The sequence below is a fragment of the Pezoporus occidentalis genome, unplaced genomic scaffold (assembly GCF_034315485.1).
Source record: "Pezoporus occidentalis ecotype Australia unplaced genomic scaffold, CSIRO_AGI_Poc_V1 ctg8, whole genome shotgun sequence".
Classification (NCBI taxonomy): Eukaryota; Metazoa; Chordata; class Aves; order Psittaciformes; family Psittacidae; genus Pezoporus; species Pezoporus occidentalis.
Window position 1 is genome coordinate 3,037,969 of NW_026916158.1, and position 18,029 is coordinate 3,055,997.

Sequence of the window (18,029 nt, forward strand, 5' to 3'; positions counted from 1 at the left end):
CTCTCAAAGTCCTGCTTAGGCAGAAATCTAGACATCGTAACGAGAATGTTTCTACTACTGATGAACTCGGGTGAGAAATACTGTCTCAGAATTGGAAAAAGGTTATGTAATGCATTTTAATGTCATAGCCTTATACTTATGCTGCTATTTCTGCTGGCTTTGGTAATCACCTTTGGCAGTTCTAGAAGAAGAAATTTAAGGGTATATGGAAAATTTTTTTTTACAATGAGGGTGGTGCAAGACTGGAACAGGTAGCCCAGAGAAACGGTAGATGTCCTATCCTTGGAAACGATTCAAGGTTACAGGGCTCTGAACAACCTGATCTAGTTTGAGATGGCCCTTCTCCTTGCAGCGGTTTGGACTAAATGACCTTTACAGGTCCCTCCCAACCCAAACTATTCTATTATTCTATTAATTTCTTGTCTCTAGCCGTAATTCTATGTTAACTAGTCTATCTAGGTAAGGGCCTAATAGTGTTACAACTGGAAGGCTGAATGGACCGCAAGGTACACAATTTCCCTTTATTCATTTTAAAGCCCTGGTTTATATATTTCTGAATTCATCTTACATGCTTCCTGAAACCTAGGTCTGTAGACAGGTTATGTAAGTCACATAATTTAACACTTCTCAAAAAAGATAAACTATTTTATTAAAGCCAAAGAAGTGATTTGTCAGACAGTGCTCAATTGTCCCTGACTGAGATGTTGATTTACAATGTATGTTGTATTTCATGACTCAATTCTGAAAACAGTCTTAGGTTAAAAGTGCTCAAACATCACCTTCTAAAGTGAATAATGCAAGACCATTAGAAGCTTAGATTATAAACCAAATTTCAGGACATGCTAAGCACTTGAAAGCTTCCTGTATTTCTTTTAATCTCCTTTTCTGAAATTCTGCTCAACCTCTTAGTCATTCAAATATATATTTGTAGCATGAAGATTTAATTGGACAGCTGTTTGCTAAATGACCTAATGACTTACCACAGATGGTATCTTTCTTCCATTCACCCAGATTTACACCTCTAAGTTCACAAGCAGCAGCATATGCCTCTAAAATCTGGCAAAACTGATCAGAATTCCCCTCTGTAGCACACATGTCATAGACACAGCTCTCAAAGTACAGCTGTGGGGGAATGTGCCAATGGCAGACCTGAAAAGGCCCACTATTTTTCAAAATAGTTTTGCAGAGTTCTTCATATTCTTTCTCTTTTGCTGTGTCACAAGTAGGTGGTACAACTGCAACTGGACTACACCTGCATCAAAAATAAGCAGCAGTTTGGTTATATAATACATCTTTATATTCTGTCCTATCCTGCAAAGCATACCTCAACAGTAACAGAAGCCTAGGCCAAATTTTGTAGATTTGCTGTGTATAGTCATCTTTAGTGTGTCAAACCCCAAAGTGAGAAATATTACAATTCAACTTGCATTTACCCATTAAGAGTATAACTGTAAATTGTTGATGTATGACTGTCTATCCGTAGAACGAAATCGAGAAGGAACCAACAAATCAGCTATCTAAGCCAAGCAAGATAATTTCAATTCACTATTGCATATAATAAGAGCAGTAATTTGTAGGTGAAAGCATTAATAGACAGATAAATATCCGATGGCTATGTTAATAAATGTGGAGCTATCTTAGGAGCTGAATCTGAGAGATATACTTAGACTTCTTATAGTAAGATAATATAAAGAAGATATTTTAGAATGGAGAAATAAGGAAAAAAAAACAACAAGTTATATGAAAAAAAAGAGTCCAGTTTCAAATATAATCTACAAAGTTCACATGGAAAACCTCTCAAGGGTGGTTTTAAAGTTTCAATTCTTTTCTACCAAAAAGTGGAGTTATTAAAAAGTAAAACCACTAGCAAACAAGTAACATCAAAGAGGGGCTACTATGGAATGTAAGTCATGTATGTTAATCCTATAACTAGATGAGTTTGTTTCAGGCATTTTGCTGTTTCCTAAAATATCAGATACTTACGTCCTGTTGTCATCCTTCACTAACCAGCTGTCACCAAATTTATTTGGATCCTGTTCTATGACTTTATCTGGTCTTAGAAAATCATCCAGTTGGTTGTCATTGAATGTCCCACACAGACCACACAGCTGTCCTTTGAGGCTTTCGTCAGCCAGAATGAAAAGCTCCTGGTCACCATCAAACTTAACCTGTATCCCTACAGAGGTATCAATGACCACATAATGTCCTTTTATAGCTACTCTGGCTCCATGATTCAAATCCACAGGAAGATAAACCCGAACTCCATTCACCTAAAGAAAACAAAACCCAGACAACCAGGTAAGTCAATAAAGCTCCCAGTAACAAAGGGGAGGTCTATACTGCCAGAACTATATCTTTCTTCACCAAGTCAGCCTTATGCTAATGAACAATGTAGACACAGAAGTTTGAAGCTTAACAGAGGATTACGGGGTGTATACTTATCCCACATCTTGAACAGTGCTATTTAGCACAAGTTGAACTCCGTGCTGTCAGAACTACACACATAGCAATACTTGGAATACCTAGTTTAAAGTTCTGGTAAGTATGATCCTGACAGTGTATAGCAAAAATATTATTTATATTTTAAAGACGAGATCTACAAAATTCAGACTGAGATTTAGTTCAGCAAAAGCTTTCTGTTTTAGATGAGGCTATGGATGAAGTTGATACTTTCCCACAACCTTAAAAAAGATTTGAATTGACAGAAGGAAGCTATGCTGATTCCTGCCTTTCTGGGGAAGAAAAAAAAATCCAAACAACCCCCACTCCCCCTCCAAAACAAAACCCAACCCATTTCTGTGACTTTTAGCAGGTGCAGTCTTGGAGCTGAATAAAGCAGAGAAGCCTGATTCATTTCTTTTAGACAGAAATGTAAAGTAAATAGATGTGATGGATTGTTTATGCTTAAAGTAGAACACTTACATAGGTTTCTTTATTTTTCTGCAAAACAATATGAAGATTTTTCAGTGTGACAGCAACTGAGTTCAAGGCAGTCCAGTTCGGGTTTCCTCTATGTTCATTTCTCGTTGTCACTGAAAACCTTTCAGAAGAATTTGTGCATGTCTCAATGACAGTATAATTGCAGTCTCCTTGGAAATGATAGAGTCTCCCATCAAAGGTTATATAATGTGGATCCCCAAAAATGTGGCAGGTGCTGGGATTCAATGGATAACATCCCAGGAGTCCATTCTGCACCTTGCAAACTTCGTTTACTTCACAAGTGTCTGAATTGCAAACTACAGTGCCATTTCCAGCGCATATACATTGGCCTGCACAGTTTGTTTGCCAAAAGGCTTCTCCTTTCTGTTAGAGGCAACAAAACAAAAATAAATTAAAAGAGTTAATGGTAAAGTTGATCTGTGAAATAAGCCCCTGAACTATGTGCCAGAACAAACCTCATAATATCTGCCATTATGAAGGCAGCCACAGTTGCTCATGGACACACACTCTCCACCACTGATGACAAAACCATTGCTGCATTCACATCCTTCTAGACAAGGTCTGCTGCAGTTCTTTGATGCAAGAGGGTCAATGCAGGTTGCTGGACAAGCACTGGTGCATGGATTGTAATGACTATTGGGAGGGCATGCAACAGCTGAAAAACAGTAACAAGCACAGAATTGACAATCACAACTCACATAAACCACGACTCAAGACTGATTATTTTCAGCAAGTGACAATGCTGGATTTTTTGAAGCAGAAATTCCTTTCCTGTTATTATAGCAGAAAGCAAAAAAAAGAAAAAAAACATTCTACAAGAAATAAGCTTGAATGCTTAACACATATATACTAGATGCTAAGCATCTCCAAATCCAGGTAAAAACTATGCCTCTCGAAGCTAGGTACTTTTATCTGGTACATTTCTAGAAGTACAGAGATTGTTAAAGTCATTGGACAAAGTCTGGAAATGAACCAACATATTAAAGGCAAAACATCTTCTAAAACTCAGATGGGATTTCGTATTATCAGGACCTACTGTTACTGCTTTAAGATAGATTCTTCAGATAATGAACAAAATTAACTTCTGTCTGGCAGAAAACAATAATGAGGTGACATTTACAAAATTTTATTTCTAAATATTTTGAATGTTATGTGAAGAACATAAGATCTCTTAACTTTGTCAGGTAATGGCTACAATCAACCTGTTCAGACAACAAAGGAATTATCCAAAGATTCAGATCTCTACAGAAACTCACGGCAGAAGGTCGCATTCCGCCAGGGAAGAAGAGTCACACCGGCTGCTTGGCAGGCGTCAGCGTAGGCCTCCAGAGCAGCACACAGCACCTCCTGGCCACCATTCAGGGCACACAGGTCATAGAGGCAGGTCTCAAAGTAGCTCTGCGGGTTGATCACAGCGTGGCACTTCTCAAAAGAGCCAGGACTGGCGGTCAGCATGCCGCAGAACTGGTCCGATCCGTAGAGCTTCTCCTCTTCTGCACTGCAGGGTGGGGAGGGGTCGGGGACACCGCAAGGTGAGTCACTCTCTGGGACCTGCCAGCTCTCCCCCAGCTCATTGGAGTCTGCGGCTTGCTGCCCGTTGGGCATCATGTAATCGTCCTCCCTACGGTTGTTGAAGTTCCCACACATGCCACAGGTCAGGTTGAAGTAGGTGGTGGGCACCTTCACCTCCACCGAGTGGTCAGTGTCGTAGGACACTCTGAGGTCGAAGTCTGTCTCCAGGACAATGTAGCGGCCACTCCTGCTCACCGTGATGGCACCTCCCGCTGCACTCACCGGCAAGGTCTGGCGCACATTGTTCACCTAGGGCAGACACACGGCAATGGGCCTGGGCCCTGCACTTGTCCCTGGCATTCCTGGCTCTCCTGTCCCGAGGAAATCTGCTCCCAGCCCAGGCGCAGCAAACCGGAGCCCGCGATGCCCTCACAACCCAGTTGCCCCTCTGGCTTGCAGAGCCGTGGCTGTGTTCTGCTCCCTGCAGGGGCCGCTCTTCACCGTCGGCCACATTCCCCATTTGCCTCTTCCTCCTCAATGCCACCAGAAAAGTAAAAGAAAGCAACCCAGTGGCTTCAGGGGAACCCGCCCACACCTGGGACAATGAAGGTGTCTGGTACACACCATGCCATGCCCTGCCAAGAAAAGCCAGCCCTGCCTTGCTGCCTTGCAGCTGTGCCATGCTCATGCCGGCCCCACTGCCTACCAGCACTTGGCTCTTCTCCTGCTTGACAATGGCAATGCGCTCCCCGTACACCTCAACCAGGACTTTGCGCACATAGGACACTCTGGTGTTCCCACGATGCTCGTTCTTGGCCTCAACGTTGAAGTAGGGCAGGGAGGTGGTGTTGGAGCACACTTTGGCCAGGGTGTAGGTGCAGTTGCCCATGAAGTTGTGCGTCACCTTGTCAAAGGTGTTGTAGTGAGGGTCACCGTGGACATGGCAGATGCCGTAGGATTGCTCGAGGCACTCGGGTCTCCCATCCTGCACCCCACAGAACTGGCCCGCAGGGCATGAGGCGTTAAAGCACTGGACTTTGCTTCCCCGCGCGGGACACGTGCACTTTGACGAGCAGGTGTTGTCTGTCCAGAACTCAGAGCCCACGGGGTAGTGCTGCCCGTTGTGCCAGCACCCACACTGCTGGCTGGCCACGCACTGGTCATTGTAGAGCAGGTACCCGCTGTCGCACACACAGCCCTCCACGCACGGCAGGTTGCAGCTGTATGGTGCTATTGGGTCCACACAGGTGGCAGGGCAGGCTGCAGCACATGGCTCATAGTGACTGTTGACTGGACAGGCTAATGCTGTGTAATAAAAGAAAAACCTTTCTATTAATCTATTTTAAGTACTGAAGGACTGGTTTTTTTTTCATTATCATGCATATTTGAATACGTATCCCATTTGAAATATTTGGGTGTATCTTGGAGTTCTGAGGCAGTTTGATGCATGCCTTTGCTGTCTTACCACCCTTCTTTTTAGGTTTGGGTTATTGAAAGTTTCACTCATGGAGGGAATTTCCTAGGAGACCTCTTGCTGCTGAAGTTGATTGGTTTGAATTCTTGCATTGGGCTAAGGATATCCATGTCATGTTAGTTATTTGTCCTAGTCATAGAATCATAAAATCATAAAATCATAGAATAGTTAGGGTTGGAAAGGACCTTAAGATCATCTAGTTCCATCCCCTCTGCTATGGGCAGGAACACCTTGCACTAAACCATGTCAACCAAGATTCCATCCAGCCTGGCCTTGAACATTGTCAAGGATGTGCCATATTTAGGTAATATTCCTGATATTTAATTCTAATTATCTTATGGCTTCTTAATTAATATTTTTTTATTTCACCAAGGTCTTCATTATTTGTTAAATAATCAGGATGTAGAAGTCCTCTATTCTATTTTTACATATCATTACATGCACAACATGTAGATACCCAAGTTATTTAGAGGTTTTAAATACTGAGATTTTCAGGTGAGAAGATGTCAGAACTGAAGTTTCCTGAACAATCTTTTCAGGTTCCATGTGTTTACGTGATGCCATTCAGTTTATAATCACAGATTTTCTCACCCTGTTTTTAGTCTGCTTTCCTAAGAAGACAGAGATTACAGAATTTTATTGTACATTTCTCTGCTCATCCTCCCACGTACTAAATTTGACCCAGCTGATTTATTGGAAACAAGCTGGTGACATTGGTAGAGGACAAAAACATATCCAGGTCCATTAATTGAAATAGGCATAAGGGTAAGAGGAGAGATCCTACAAGCAGAAATAACAGCTACAGAGAGGGCTCACTCCTGCTCAGAAACCATAGAATATATGTGAGAGAAAACTTCCGTAATGCCCCCAGCAGAGAAAATGCTCCACCTACAGACTGCAGTCAAATGTGAAACAAAAGCCAGAAAGAAATCAGGACTTAGTCATTCAAGTGTTTACAGCCAAGTCTCCAGTCTCCTCATCTCCTTCAGTGCAAAAGGCACATAGAGCACTGGATCACCATTTGCATTGTTTCTGGTGGAAGCAGATCTGTCCAGGACTTTCAGGCAATATTTAAATTCTATTCCAAAGACAAAATGCTTTATTTGTCGTTTGGGGGGTTTTCTCCTTTTTTTTCTATAATAGGTGCCTGAAAGCTTGAGAAATGTTTTTGATGTAATGTTTACGAACATTCACAGAAGAAAGGTCATTATTCCTATTTAATCTCCAGCTTAGACTTCTATTACTTCAGTACTTGACATCTTTTGTCAAGTATTTTGTTTCTGTCTCCTCTACATCCTCAACTACAATCTCCACTTCCATTATTGTGGTTAACAATCTCCATTGCGCAGGCTTCTTGCTTCAGTACTGGCCTTTAATTCCAGGCTGCCTACCTGTGTTGCTTCCTCTCCCATCTGAAACCATGAATCACTATGCCTGTACAGAACACACTGATGCCATCCACAGGGGTGAATGGCCAGCAACCCCTTCTCTCTTATACATATGGGAGTTTGTGCCACTGATAGTGTTTCCAATACTGTCCTTCTCCCTTCATCCCAGTTCTCCTGCTAAGTTCGTCAGATGTGCTCCTCCTTCATCCTGCTCTATTTGCACTGATACAAACTGTGAGATTAAGATAGTCTCTCTGTCTGATCTCAGAGTTATTCCTCCCATCAACTCTGATTTTATTATTCTTGCAAGACCAACAAGCTGTGACTCCTGGACCAGCTATCTAGTCTGTGCTTCTGGGTCCTTGGCTCTCTGCCTAGCCAGTTTCAACCTATTCTTCCTCTCTTCTCTAGACTTCTAAACAAATTCTCATTTTCTTTTCTAGCTCCTACTTGCTTCCACTAAATCCAGGGTCTTTCTCTTAGCCTATTCATTAGTCCTCTCCAGCTCCTAGTTAGAGGTCCTTTCTCACTGTCCCAGACTGCCTGGATTCCTTATCCACATCTACGGCTCTACCTCATATCTGCTCAGGCTCATATAATTTCTATGTTCATGTAAGTTACCCACCTTGATGTGTTTTTGCTGAGGTTGCTGCAAGAGGAGAAGACACAGCTTCCCTTCTGTTAACTGGGTGTCTGATCACTCTGAAGTAGAGAGGCTGGGAGTACAGAAGAAGGCAGCTCTGACTCTCAGCAGGAAGGGTGCATAAAACTCTTAGACATCTACTAAGCATGTGCAGAGGCTTTTTTTTTTTCTCTCAAAGACATTTAAGTTTAGGCATAGCTTCTTCAGAAGGTAAAAATCCCTCTAAGTCATATGTCCCTGACATACTTAATACCCCTGAACAAATATTAGAGACACTAGAGGATTTCAAAGCAAAAGCCTCCAATTCTATTTTAAGATGGACTAGACAGTATTTTCTCCTTTCGTCCGAAGCAGCTTAACTATTTTCACTAGACCTTTCCTGAGAGAATCAAACTGAGGACTGTATGCAACCCTGAAATCTTTAGCATGAACAGCCAAGATTCACAATGGCATATGAATTCAAAACAATGTTTTGTACTGTTCTGTACAAGAAATACAGAAGTTATTCAGGAAGTCCTAATTACAGCCTCCTGACAAGTGGTGATTTCCAGTAAATTTTGATACATACGGCAGAAGGTTGCATTTCTCCACGGTGTCAGCTGGACTCCTGCAGATTGGCACATGTCTGCATAAGCCTGCAGGTTTTGGCAGAGGGCTGCATTGTTCAAATGAAGTTCACAGAGATCATACTGGCAGGCTTTAGAATAACTCTGTGGATCAATTACTGAGTGGCAATTCTGGAATGGACCACTGGGATCTGTGATCAGACCACAATATTCATTGCTTTGGATGACATGTTTTTCATCAGCAGTGCAACTTGGAGTATGACCATCATCTGGCAAGCACCTAATGTGGAAAGAAAAAAAAAAAAAAAAGCATGTAGAAAAATTCACTAATGAAATTGGGATGGACTAGCGCCTAAGATGCTTTTCAACTCAGATCTAACAAAACTACAGGGTTGACCCAGGATAGGCATGGCGTATTTTAAAGCTCTACATTTCAAACACTTGGGATAGAAATTCAGATTTTAATATGATTTCAACCTTATAACCTTTGAGAGGCCTAGAAGAAATCCAAATATTTATTTTGGCTTTCTTTTAAGTCAAGCTTTCTACATGGAAAATACCTAGAGGAAGGGCAAAAAAAAAGTAAAAGCATTCAAAGTTAAACCTCTACTATCATTAAATAATATACTGTGAAATTATAAAATAAATAGTGAAGTATCTTCAGAAGAGTTCAAATAGATCTTCAAGTATTAGCATTAATATACTATAACAATACAGAAATCTTAGTGGTATCTGCAGTGTTTTATTCACACTTTCTCTTTTTAGGCACAGTTACATTTGTTATGAAACTTTACCCAGACAGATAAAAGTAAGCACACTAACAAGAATATATTTTGTCCCATGTGCCTGACATTTTTGGTACACGTACAACATTTGCTGAAAATACTTATCATTGCATAACCAACAGCTAAGGCCCAGCATGGCATTTGTAGTCCTACCTGGAATCATTGTAAACTTGCCAACTGTTGCCAAGGCTGGCTGAGTTTGTTTCCATCTCTCCATCTGGGTTAAGGAAGTCATCTGCCTTGTGCCCATTATAATTTCCACATATTCCACAAACTTTAGACATATAGGTACTGGGAATAGTGATTTGTGCTCTGTGATTTCCATCAAACCTGACATTCAGCCCAAAGTCAGTAGTAACCACCACATACTGCCCACTGAGGGAAATACTGACACCCTGCACCAAGGTCAGAGGGAGCACCTGGCTGACTCCATTAACCTGCAGGCACAGAGAAGGATAGTCATTATAATAACGTCAAAAGAAGTATTTTTAATCACGACCCTCTTAGATCACACCCCTTTCCTGAGCATAGGACTTACACAGTGAGCAGTAAGAATTCATATTGGGTTAAGTATTATTTACCATGAATGTAGTATATGTGGGCATAGTCTAAGACCTGGAGGCCATAATAACATAGCTACATAGTTTCCAAGTGCAGTCAAAGTGAGCTTGGTGAACCAGACCCAACTGGCAGAAATCCAAGACTTGGCATGATCTCTCAGCAGTAGTCTTTTATTTTAGGTAAGATTAAAAAAGATGTAGCTACAATCAATTCTCATAAAATTTTCAGGATAGGTCAAATCTTGAAAAAGGTTCTTTTTGTTTTGTTTGGGGTGTTTTTTTTTCTCTTTCAAACGTCATGTTTGAAACACCAGACGATAAAAAGTAAGCACCCAAACAAAAAAACTTCAAATCCTTTAAAATTTGCTAAAATTAGTATCTACTTTGAATATTTGCTCTTATTACATATGTAAGAAAGTCTGGTTTACTTAGAAACATATATATAAAAAAATAAACACATACATAATAAAAAATGTAAATAGAAGGGAAAGCTATAAAAGCTATACAAGTTATAAAAGCTATACAAGTTACAAAAGCTATACAAGTTATAAAAGCTATACAAGTTATAAAAGATATACAAGTTATAAAAGCTATACAAGTTATGAAAGCTATAAAAGCTATAAAAGAGAAGCCATAGACAAATGTGGATATATGAGTTTACTATGTTTCTAAGATCAAATATGAAAGGTCTCAATGTACATTTTAAACCTTGTCTCCTATTACTTAAATCACTATACTATTTTCTTAAAAGAAGGTTGGTAGCAAAGTAAGGTGACCTACTCATTTATTTGGGGTTTGAATCAAACATGTCTATTGTCCCTTTATGGAAAGGTGCCATAAAGAAGCCTTAAAATACAATAACTGGCAAAGTGACACAATGGGTGAGTGTGAGGAGAGTCATCAGATTGTCACTCTAGGACTCTCATCTGGTCATGCTTATAGCAAGTGCCAGGTGTCAAGGGAAGTTAGCAGTGATGTCTAATAACTAGAAATCAGGGATAAGCATGAAGTTTTACAGGATACCACTCAGAATCAGGAAATAACTACCAGCGTAGACTGGGTTAATGCAGGGCCTTTTTATTCCCTGATTCAGACCCAGCTTGAGCATGCAGGGCAAGCTAGAAAGATAGGCTAGCCCACCAACACCTTCTGGGGTGTCAGTTCTAATCCCAACTTGTAGCTACAAAGCACAAAACTGTAGCCTATGATTTCAGTTCTGAAATTCCAATCTTAAGAGCTCCACACTACTCCTACTCCTAAATATCTGATTGCCCTCTAAGTATTACTGCATGTGTGATAAAATTTGTAGTCATTCTTCTTTCAGGCTATGAACTACTAATGATAGATAGTGGGCTCTAACCTTACCTTAACAACTCTGTTTTTACCCAGATTAATCCTGTAGCCATACACATCAACATCCACGTATTGGATGTAAGACACGCGAGTGTTGCCTCCCCTGTGCTCATTGGCTGCTTCTATGTTGAAATAGGGCAGCGAACTGTTGCTCTCGCACAGCTTGGAGAGGGTATAAGTGCAGGTGCCCATAAAGTCATGAAGCTGCTTGTCAAATGTGTCATAGTGAGGATCTCCATGTATACTGCAAATTGCTTCTGGAGACAGGAAAAAGGAGTATGTTCTCATTAACACATGGATACATCCAGAAAAGCCACCTTGCTGTGCAGTAGGAAAGCACAATCATCCCCATTTTATAGATTACATATGGAAAAACTGAAACAGAAAAGGCAGATTTATATGGCCATAACAGATATACCCAAAGAAATCAACAGAGGCAAATAAGTAGCACAGAGAGTGAAAGCTTTAGGTGTCCTTCTACAACCCACTGGCTAGCATATGATTGTCTAAAATTACCTGTCACTGAAGATGGTGTAGATTCTGTTGGTGCAGTTGTTGGTGGTACAGGGGTAGCGACAGCTTCTGTTAATAGAAAAGAAATACAGTGAGTTGCGACATTATAGGGTGAACACTACTTACACACCAACATACATTAATTTCTTCTTATTCTTCACCAGCATAAAGTTAGAAGTGGGACTGCCTATATTTAAAAATGAGGATACATAGGTCTTTTGAGTGCTTAGAAAAGCTTGTCTGATTCTTAGGTTGGTCTGCAAGTCAGCAGCTTGTCAACAGATGCCGTATAGCAGAAAAAAAAATAATTCTCAGGGCACTGGCAGTTTCTAATCAGAGAGTTCTGTTGTTCCTTTAAAATTATATTTATGTCTTGGGAATGTGACAGCTGTAAGAGCTTTCTACTGACAGACACAACAAACAGTCATGCTGCAGAGTCTTCCCTCCCAACTGCTTCTGCTTGCTAATAAGCATTTGCACCTCCTCAACCTATATTTACCCATCAGAAAGATGTCTTCTAAAAGAAGTGATCCTTTTGGTGTACTTGTATGTGTGGTCTAGAAACATCAGGGTGAGTATTCCCATGTCATGTTCATTAACCTGGTGACATGCCAATGAGTGTTGGATCTGAATCTCTGGAAGTACAACAGACTAACCTCAGAGCATGCATGCATTCACTCCTGCCCCTTTGCAAAACAAAGAATGCTCTCCTCATTCAGGTACTCTTCTACTGCATCCTAATGAGCCCTCCACTGTGCACTGAGGGTGTGATAACAGTCATTGCACAAGAAGATGACCAAGTGATGAATTGATTCATGGAAGGTAATGCTTTCCAACCTACTTATAGATGCACTATAGGTGTATAACCATTCAAATGAATCCACAAGTAAGGCAGTTGTTCTTCCGTATCACTGACATTGCTAATGACAGTATTTATACGAATTAAATTGTAATACAGAAAAGAAGTTATACAAGAACAAGTTAGAGATTTTTGAGTAACGATTCAGTAACTACATACTATGACCATACTGCTTTTGTGCTAACTATGCAATTCAAACTGAGCTGGATGTGGGGGTTTTGCAAAATACTTACTATTTGTAATATAGAAGAAACCAATAGACTTCACGTAACTTGAAGTCTAGTGTATACTGAAGAAACTCATCACAAACTTGCCTTGGAAGCTATTTTTTCATGTGACAAATAGACATACATTTAGTATTTTATAAGTTGATTAAAATACCTATTCAATCAAACATTCTTGTAGAAACAAAAAGGCTGGGAGGACTTTGACTTTTCTGGACCTAATAACTCAACTTTCATCACACTAGTAGCTATATAGTATAACAGAGGGAGAAGCACTTTTGGAGTTATGTTAGTGCACCACCCAGTGGCTGAATCGTACACCTGGAAATACACCTGGTGCAAATACACCTGGAAAAATGAAGGACTGGCTCTCACTAGCCCTCAAAAAGAAAAGACCCCAAGTATTTTCACAGAATTTAAAAGAAAATTTTATGTTCTAAGAGCATGGACCTGAATAGAAGTCCTTGTCTTTGCTAGCATAAATTTGAAACATTTTATTGTCATTATATGAGTAGTATTTCACAAAGACTGAGGTCTAATAAGACCTAACAACACCTTCTACGTGGTTTCAGCAAGTTTATTGTTCAATTCACATTCTGTAAGTATTGCATGCTTGTCAGTAAAGATGGGATGAAACTGTATTTCACTTCCAGATTCTAGTCATCCACAGCTTCTGCCAGTCTTAGCTGATTTGTTACAGGGTCAAGGCTCAAATTCATGTTGTTGATTTATAGTCAGATGTGGTGGTGCAACTCAGCTTTAATAACTCACCATTACTTCTTTTTATTGCAGCACTTTGTATTTGCTGAGCTTGTATGAACTGAGATTTGCTGCAATATGCCAATTAGAGCACTTTAATCTGGAACCCAAGACCAGTATGTATACCTTTGGGTGGGTTTAGAGTTGCACTTCAGATTTAAGGTAAAGTTTGCTGGACCTTGTGAAAACAGTCATGTTTTCAGAGAATGGGATAGCTTATTCTCAACATTTGAGGTGGTGTGGAAAGATTTAGGAAGAACCACAGCAAAAGAGAGAGCATTGAAGTGAAGTGAGCTATAAAGTTTTTGCCTTTTCTCTTTTGTGGTTCAAGGTCATGAGGAGTTTCTACATGGAACTGAGTAATGATCAACAGCTTGAACAGAGATGAAGAAGTATACTCTAAGGTGCAAAAACAGACTTACCACAGGATCCATCCCTTACTCTCACATTGTCCAGTGCCGTATCCCCATACTCTGTCAGTCCTCGGACAGCCTCAAAAATTACCTAGACAGGAAGAAAAGTGAATCACTGCATTTCTTTAGGCAAATGGCAGACCATTTCCCTTAGCATGTTTTCAAATATTCTTTCTGGTCTATCTCTAAAGGTGCTAAGTAAAACTGAGGGTACAACAATTTTCCTAGCTTCCCTTAGAAGCCTAGAATATATATTCTGTAATAAGGTAAGGACTTCAGGAAACATTGCCCTATCTTCTGCTGACTGATAAATCAGTTGTCTGGATTCTATAGAGAAGTCCAATATAAGCAGCATCTCACAATTCAAACCCTAACCCAGAGCAGACAAAGCTGAATTTAATTAAGGCACCTAAAGCCATTGACTTCCTTTGTGAAGAAGGGAAGGAAGGAAAAAGAGGAAAACTAAATATATTTTTATCCCCTAACTAATAGCACCAGTAAAATTCAGGGGGTTGTTTGTTTCTTCTCATAGTTCATCAGCATAGTGCATGAGGTCGTTATATTTACAAAATATAAACTGAGCAAATCTTGAGGTTATATTTTTCTGCTTTACATGTTCAACCTTTTACAGCCTGCAAAGGGAGAATAAATGCTGATACTGTATAAATAAATTTATTCTGAAGATGTATTACCTTTATCTTTCTCTCTGTTAGAAAACTATGAGTGATGGCACCATAGTTCCACAAGGAATTTTGGCTTCCTTTCTGACTCCACACTGCAGACTCGCCCATGCTGTCTTGGATAAGCACTCTCAGCTCATTCATTTCTTCTGACCCAAACATATAGTACCAGAAATCTATGCATATTTTTTCAGACACTATAATATCTGGGCTCTCAAGTCTGTTAGTGTCAAATGGGATCAGATTACTTGCTTCTTGGTAGATGAAATAGCCTTCTGCATATTAAAAAAAAACAAACAAAAAAAAAACCAAAACCAAAACCAGATATGGTTGAAACTTTGTAGATTGTCAGATGTCATTTAAAACTGAAGTACAACCCAACTCTGAAAGAAATAAAGGGCATCTTTAGTAATGCAAAGTTGAAAGCGCTTGGAATTTACATTGCAATGGTTAGCACCATGTAGTTAGCCAAATCAGAATGTGAGCTGCAGAGCAAAGCAAATATATCCCATCTCACATGAACCATTATTTTGGGATCACAAATAAAGATGTAGGCCTCTTTCACAAGACAGCACCTCCAGATACAGTGCCTTACTGGTCCATGTTCAGTTTCCTCTTTCCTCTAAGGAAAATAATACAATCTGCTATACACCTTCTCCTGTGGGATGTATTTTTTTCTAAAGATTTTGGTCTCGAGAGCAAAGCCCAAGCACAGGGAAGATTCCAACCTGTCAGCATTTCTTTTTATCTCGAAATGGAAGGGATAGTAATTAATGCAGATATTTCCATCAACATATTTAGGTTTTACATTATGAAAAGGAAGCAAACTTTCAAAATTCAGAAACTCACAGTATTTCTTTTAGGATTTGAAACACTTTAGTCTGAATTGCTTCAATATGAGATCATGTTTTGGTTTACTAGGCCTGAAATTTTTGCTTCCCTTGGGCTAAGATCAAAGCTACATTCCCCAGCATGGCTGAAATCAACTCTCCCATCTGACTATGGAAAGGAATCAGAAAGGAATGATTAACCATTTCTGTATGGGAAAGTATGGTTCCACACATAGCATCTAACATTCATGCTTTAGTTGGTGAGAAAATATAAGTCACATTTAAAGGTATATGGTCTGTACTGAATCAAAAACCAAAACATTACTGTGTAAATCCAAATTAAAATTATTTAATTTCTTCTTTCAACAGGCAATTTTAATTGTTCAGTATCAGAATACTAAAAGTGCAGAAAATAATTTAGCAAAAATTGTAACTCTGTTCTGATCCACTTACTGAGCCTGACAGCAGTTGAGCTTTCAGTCTTGGGATAATTACAGAAAGCAGTATGACTGCAGACTGATCACCCATAAATGGTTCTGCTGGTACAAAACTAGCGGTTCAAAAAGATAAAGATGGAGCAATAAAAAACACTTGTTTAACCATACAACCATGTTAGACCCCAGTTTTTCAGTCACGTGTAGCTGAGGACAAGCTTTTTAAAGATATTCTTTGATTTCAGACTTGATCTTTTAACATTTTACTAGAGTGAACATCATCTAGTGCCATCATTAAGTACAGCCATCATTAAATTTATTGCCATTAACTGGTATCAGTGTAATTTGGGCACAAGCCCTCTCTTGAATCTGTTGCACATCACTGCATTTTCTGTGAAGCCTTAACCATGACATAACTAGGTTACTTCTACTTTCATGCACTGATAAAGTTTTCCAACTCAGTTTAATTTACTCGTAACTGACAGTGAAAAGTCAAAGACAGGTGTTAGCATGAAACAAAACTGGCATATTGCAAGGGGTTTCATTAATTTCTTTTTCAAAGAAAGAAGAATAAAGATAGTCATAAGGAAATCAACAATGCCATATCTGAGCACTTACTTCCGTCAGGATAGTCTCCATCAGGACCCGTTCCATCAGTCGGAGTATCATGCTTGGTTCGTATCCACAATCCCTGGTTGGGATTGCAAGGCTGGGTCCAGTCACAAAATGGTCTTGAGTTGTTGTTAAAATCACATCTGGTGAGGTAAGCTGAAATACACCACATCAAAGTAAGGAAGAGCAGCTAGTATGTTCAAAATCTGCCTGGATATTAACAGCACTAATGACACGCAGTTACCTGTTTCAGGATCCCATGCTCTCAAGCTACCAGCTGGTCTTTGCTTGATCCTGCCAAGAAAAACAACACAGTGAAGCCCTTGTGGAATTAGTGACTCAAAAACTATTTAAGAAAGAATGTTGGGACTTTGACGTATGTCTTTGGGTGTTTCACTGAATAACTGAATAGAACCAGATCCATGTCTCACTTTTTCTCTTCCCATACATATTTACTCCTTCATGATACAGCTCAGAGAGCGAGTCAAAGGTGGGATATGTTCATTTCATCTTATGTGGAGGAATCCTCTGCGTTGTATCCCACTGAACTGAAAGGAGACCAGTTCCCCTGGTACAGGGAGCTACATAAGGGATGGATGGATGCAGCTCAGCTCAGATAGTAGTAGGATAAGAGCAAGGACTTGCTCATGGGATTGTCATCACCACTGTTGCAAAGTGGATAAATGCCTGTAAACTAGTGTACTATGTAACTCTGTTGTTTGTTGGAAGGCTACGTATTTAACTCCTGCAAGTCTCTCATGACACTGAGAGTCACCTCATTCACCTCATGAGCTGCCACCTCATTCAGCTATTCGAATTAACCCTGAAAGTGCTGCAGAACAAAAGCAGTTACAAATGCACATTCCTTGTGGTGCTACATGCTCCCACAGAGATGATTTGACACAGGACCAAAATCCCGTCACAGATCACAGCATAAATAGCTCTGCTTTTTGGGTGTTTTGTATAGGGACTGCAAGGCTACAATAGTAGTTCCTGACATACTCTGACGGTGCCCCCCAGTTTCTGGAGGAACGGTTCAGTTCTAACCTCTGTGGTGCCTCCTTAATTGTTCTTATTGTACTTGACACAGTATATAGAATCTGCCCTTAAGTGAATGCATCACAGTGAATGGCCCCACTGCCTTTCAAAATCCAAGCAATGATATTCAGAGAACCTAGGGACATTAGGAGCAAATACCACGCAATCAATTCATCAGTGAAATGCAGCAAGCAACTGGAGAACTGACCAAGCTAAGGCTAAGGAGGAAAGAGAATATGGAAAGAGAGATAAAGTAAGAAAATTTTCTTCACTGTTCCTTCTTGGATCTCTTCTCTCATGAAAAAGGGAAAGCTGTGACAAGTTGCCACTCATCTCTATTCAGTGCTGTCTTTTAATTGTTACAAATCAGGTAAGTCCTAAGCCAGATAGTCCTAAGCCTAGATATATTCTAGTGTTCTGTAACTACTGTGGTTATTCTGTCAAGA

At 40.0% G+C, this 18,029-nt stretch overlaps 1 protein-coding gene across 1 annotated transcript in view; it reads right to left on the bottom strand.

Moving 5' to 3' along the window:
- Nucleotides 1-16,891, bottom strand: part of LOC134155748 (zonadhesin-like) — a 53,369-nt gene extending 36,478 nt beyond the window's left edge. Inside the window, exons 1-14 of the mRNA XM_062603223.1 lie at nucleotides 16,790-16,891; nucleotides 16,552-16,701; nucleotides 14,682-14,944; nucleotides 13,999-14,080; nucleotides 11,738-11,803; nucleotides 11,234-11,478; nucleotides 9,462-9,745; nucleotides 8,526-8,803; nucleotides 5,159-5,757; nucleotides 4,197-4,761; nucleotides 3,396-3,595; nucleotides 2,923-3,303; nucleotides 1,984-2,270; nucleotides 981-1,252 (exon numbers count right to left, since the gene is read on the bottom strand). Coding sequence (XP_062459207.1) covers nucleotides 981-1,252; nucleotides 1,984-2,270; nucleotides 2,923-3,303; nucleotides 3,396-3,595; nucleotides 4,197-4,761; nucleotides 5,159-5,757; nucleotides 8,526-8,803; nucleotides 9,462-9,745; nucleotides 11,234-11,478; nucleotides 11,738-11,803; nucleotides 13,999-14,080; nucleotides 14,682-14,831 — 3,409 coding nt within the window. The 5' untranslated portion in view covers nucleotides 14,832-14,944; nucleotides 16,552-16,701; nucleotides 16,790-16,891. The remainder of the gene's footprint in view (nucleotides 1-980; nucleotides 1,253-1,983; nucleotides 2,271-2,922; nucleotides 3,304-3,395; nucleotides 3,596-4,196; nucleotides 4,762-5,158; nucleotides 5,758-8,525; nucleotides 8,804-9,461; nucleotides 9,746-11,233; nucleotides 11,479-11,737; nucleotides 11,804-13,998; nucleotides 14,081-14,681; nucleotides 14,945-16,551; nucleotides 16,702-16,789) is intronic.
- Between the last annotated feature and the right edge of the window lie 1,138 nt (nucleotides 16,892-18,029).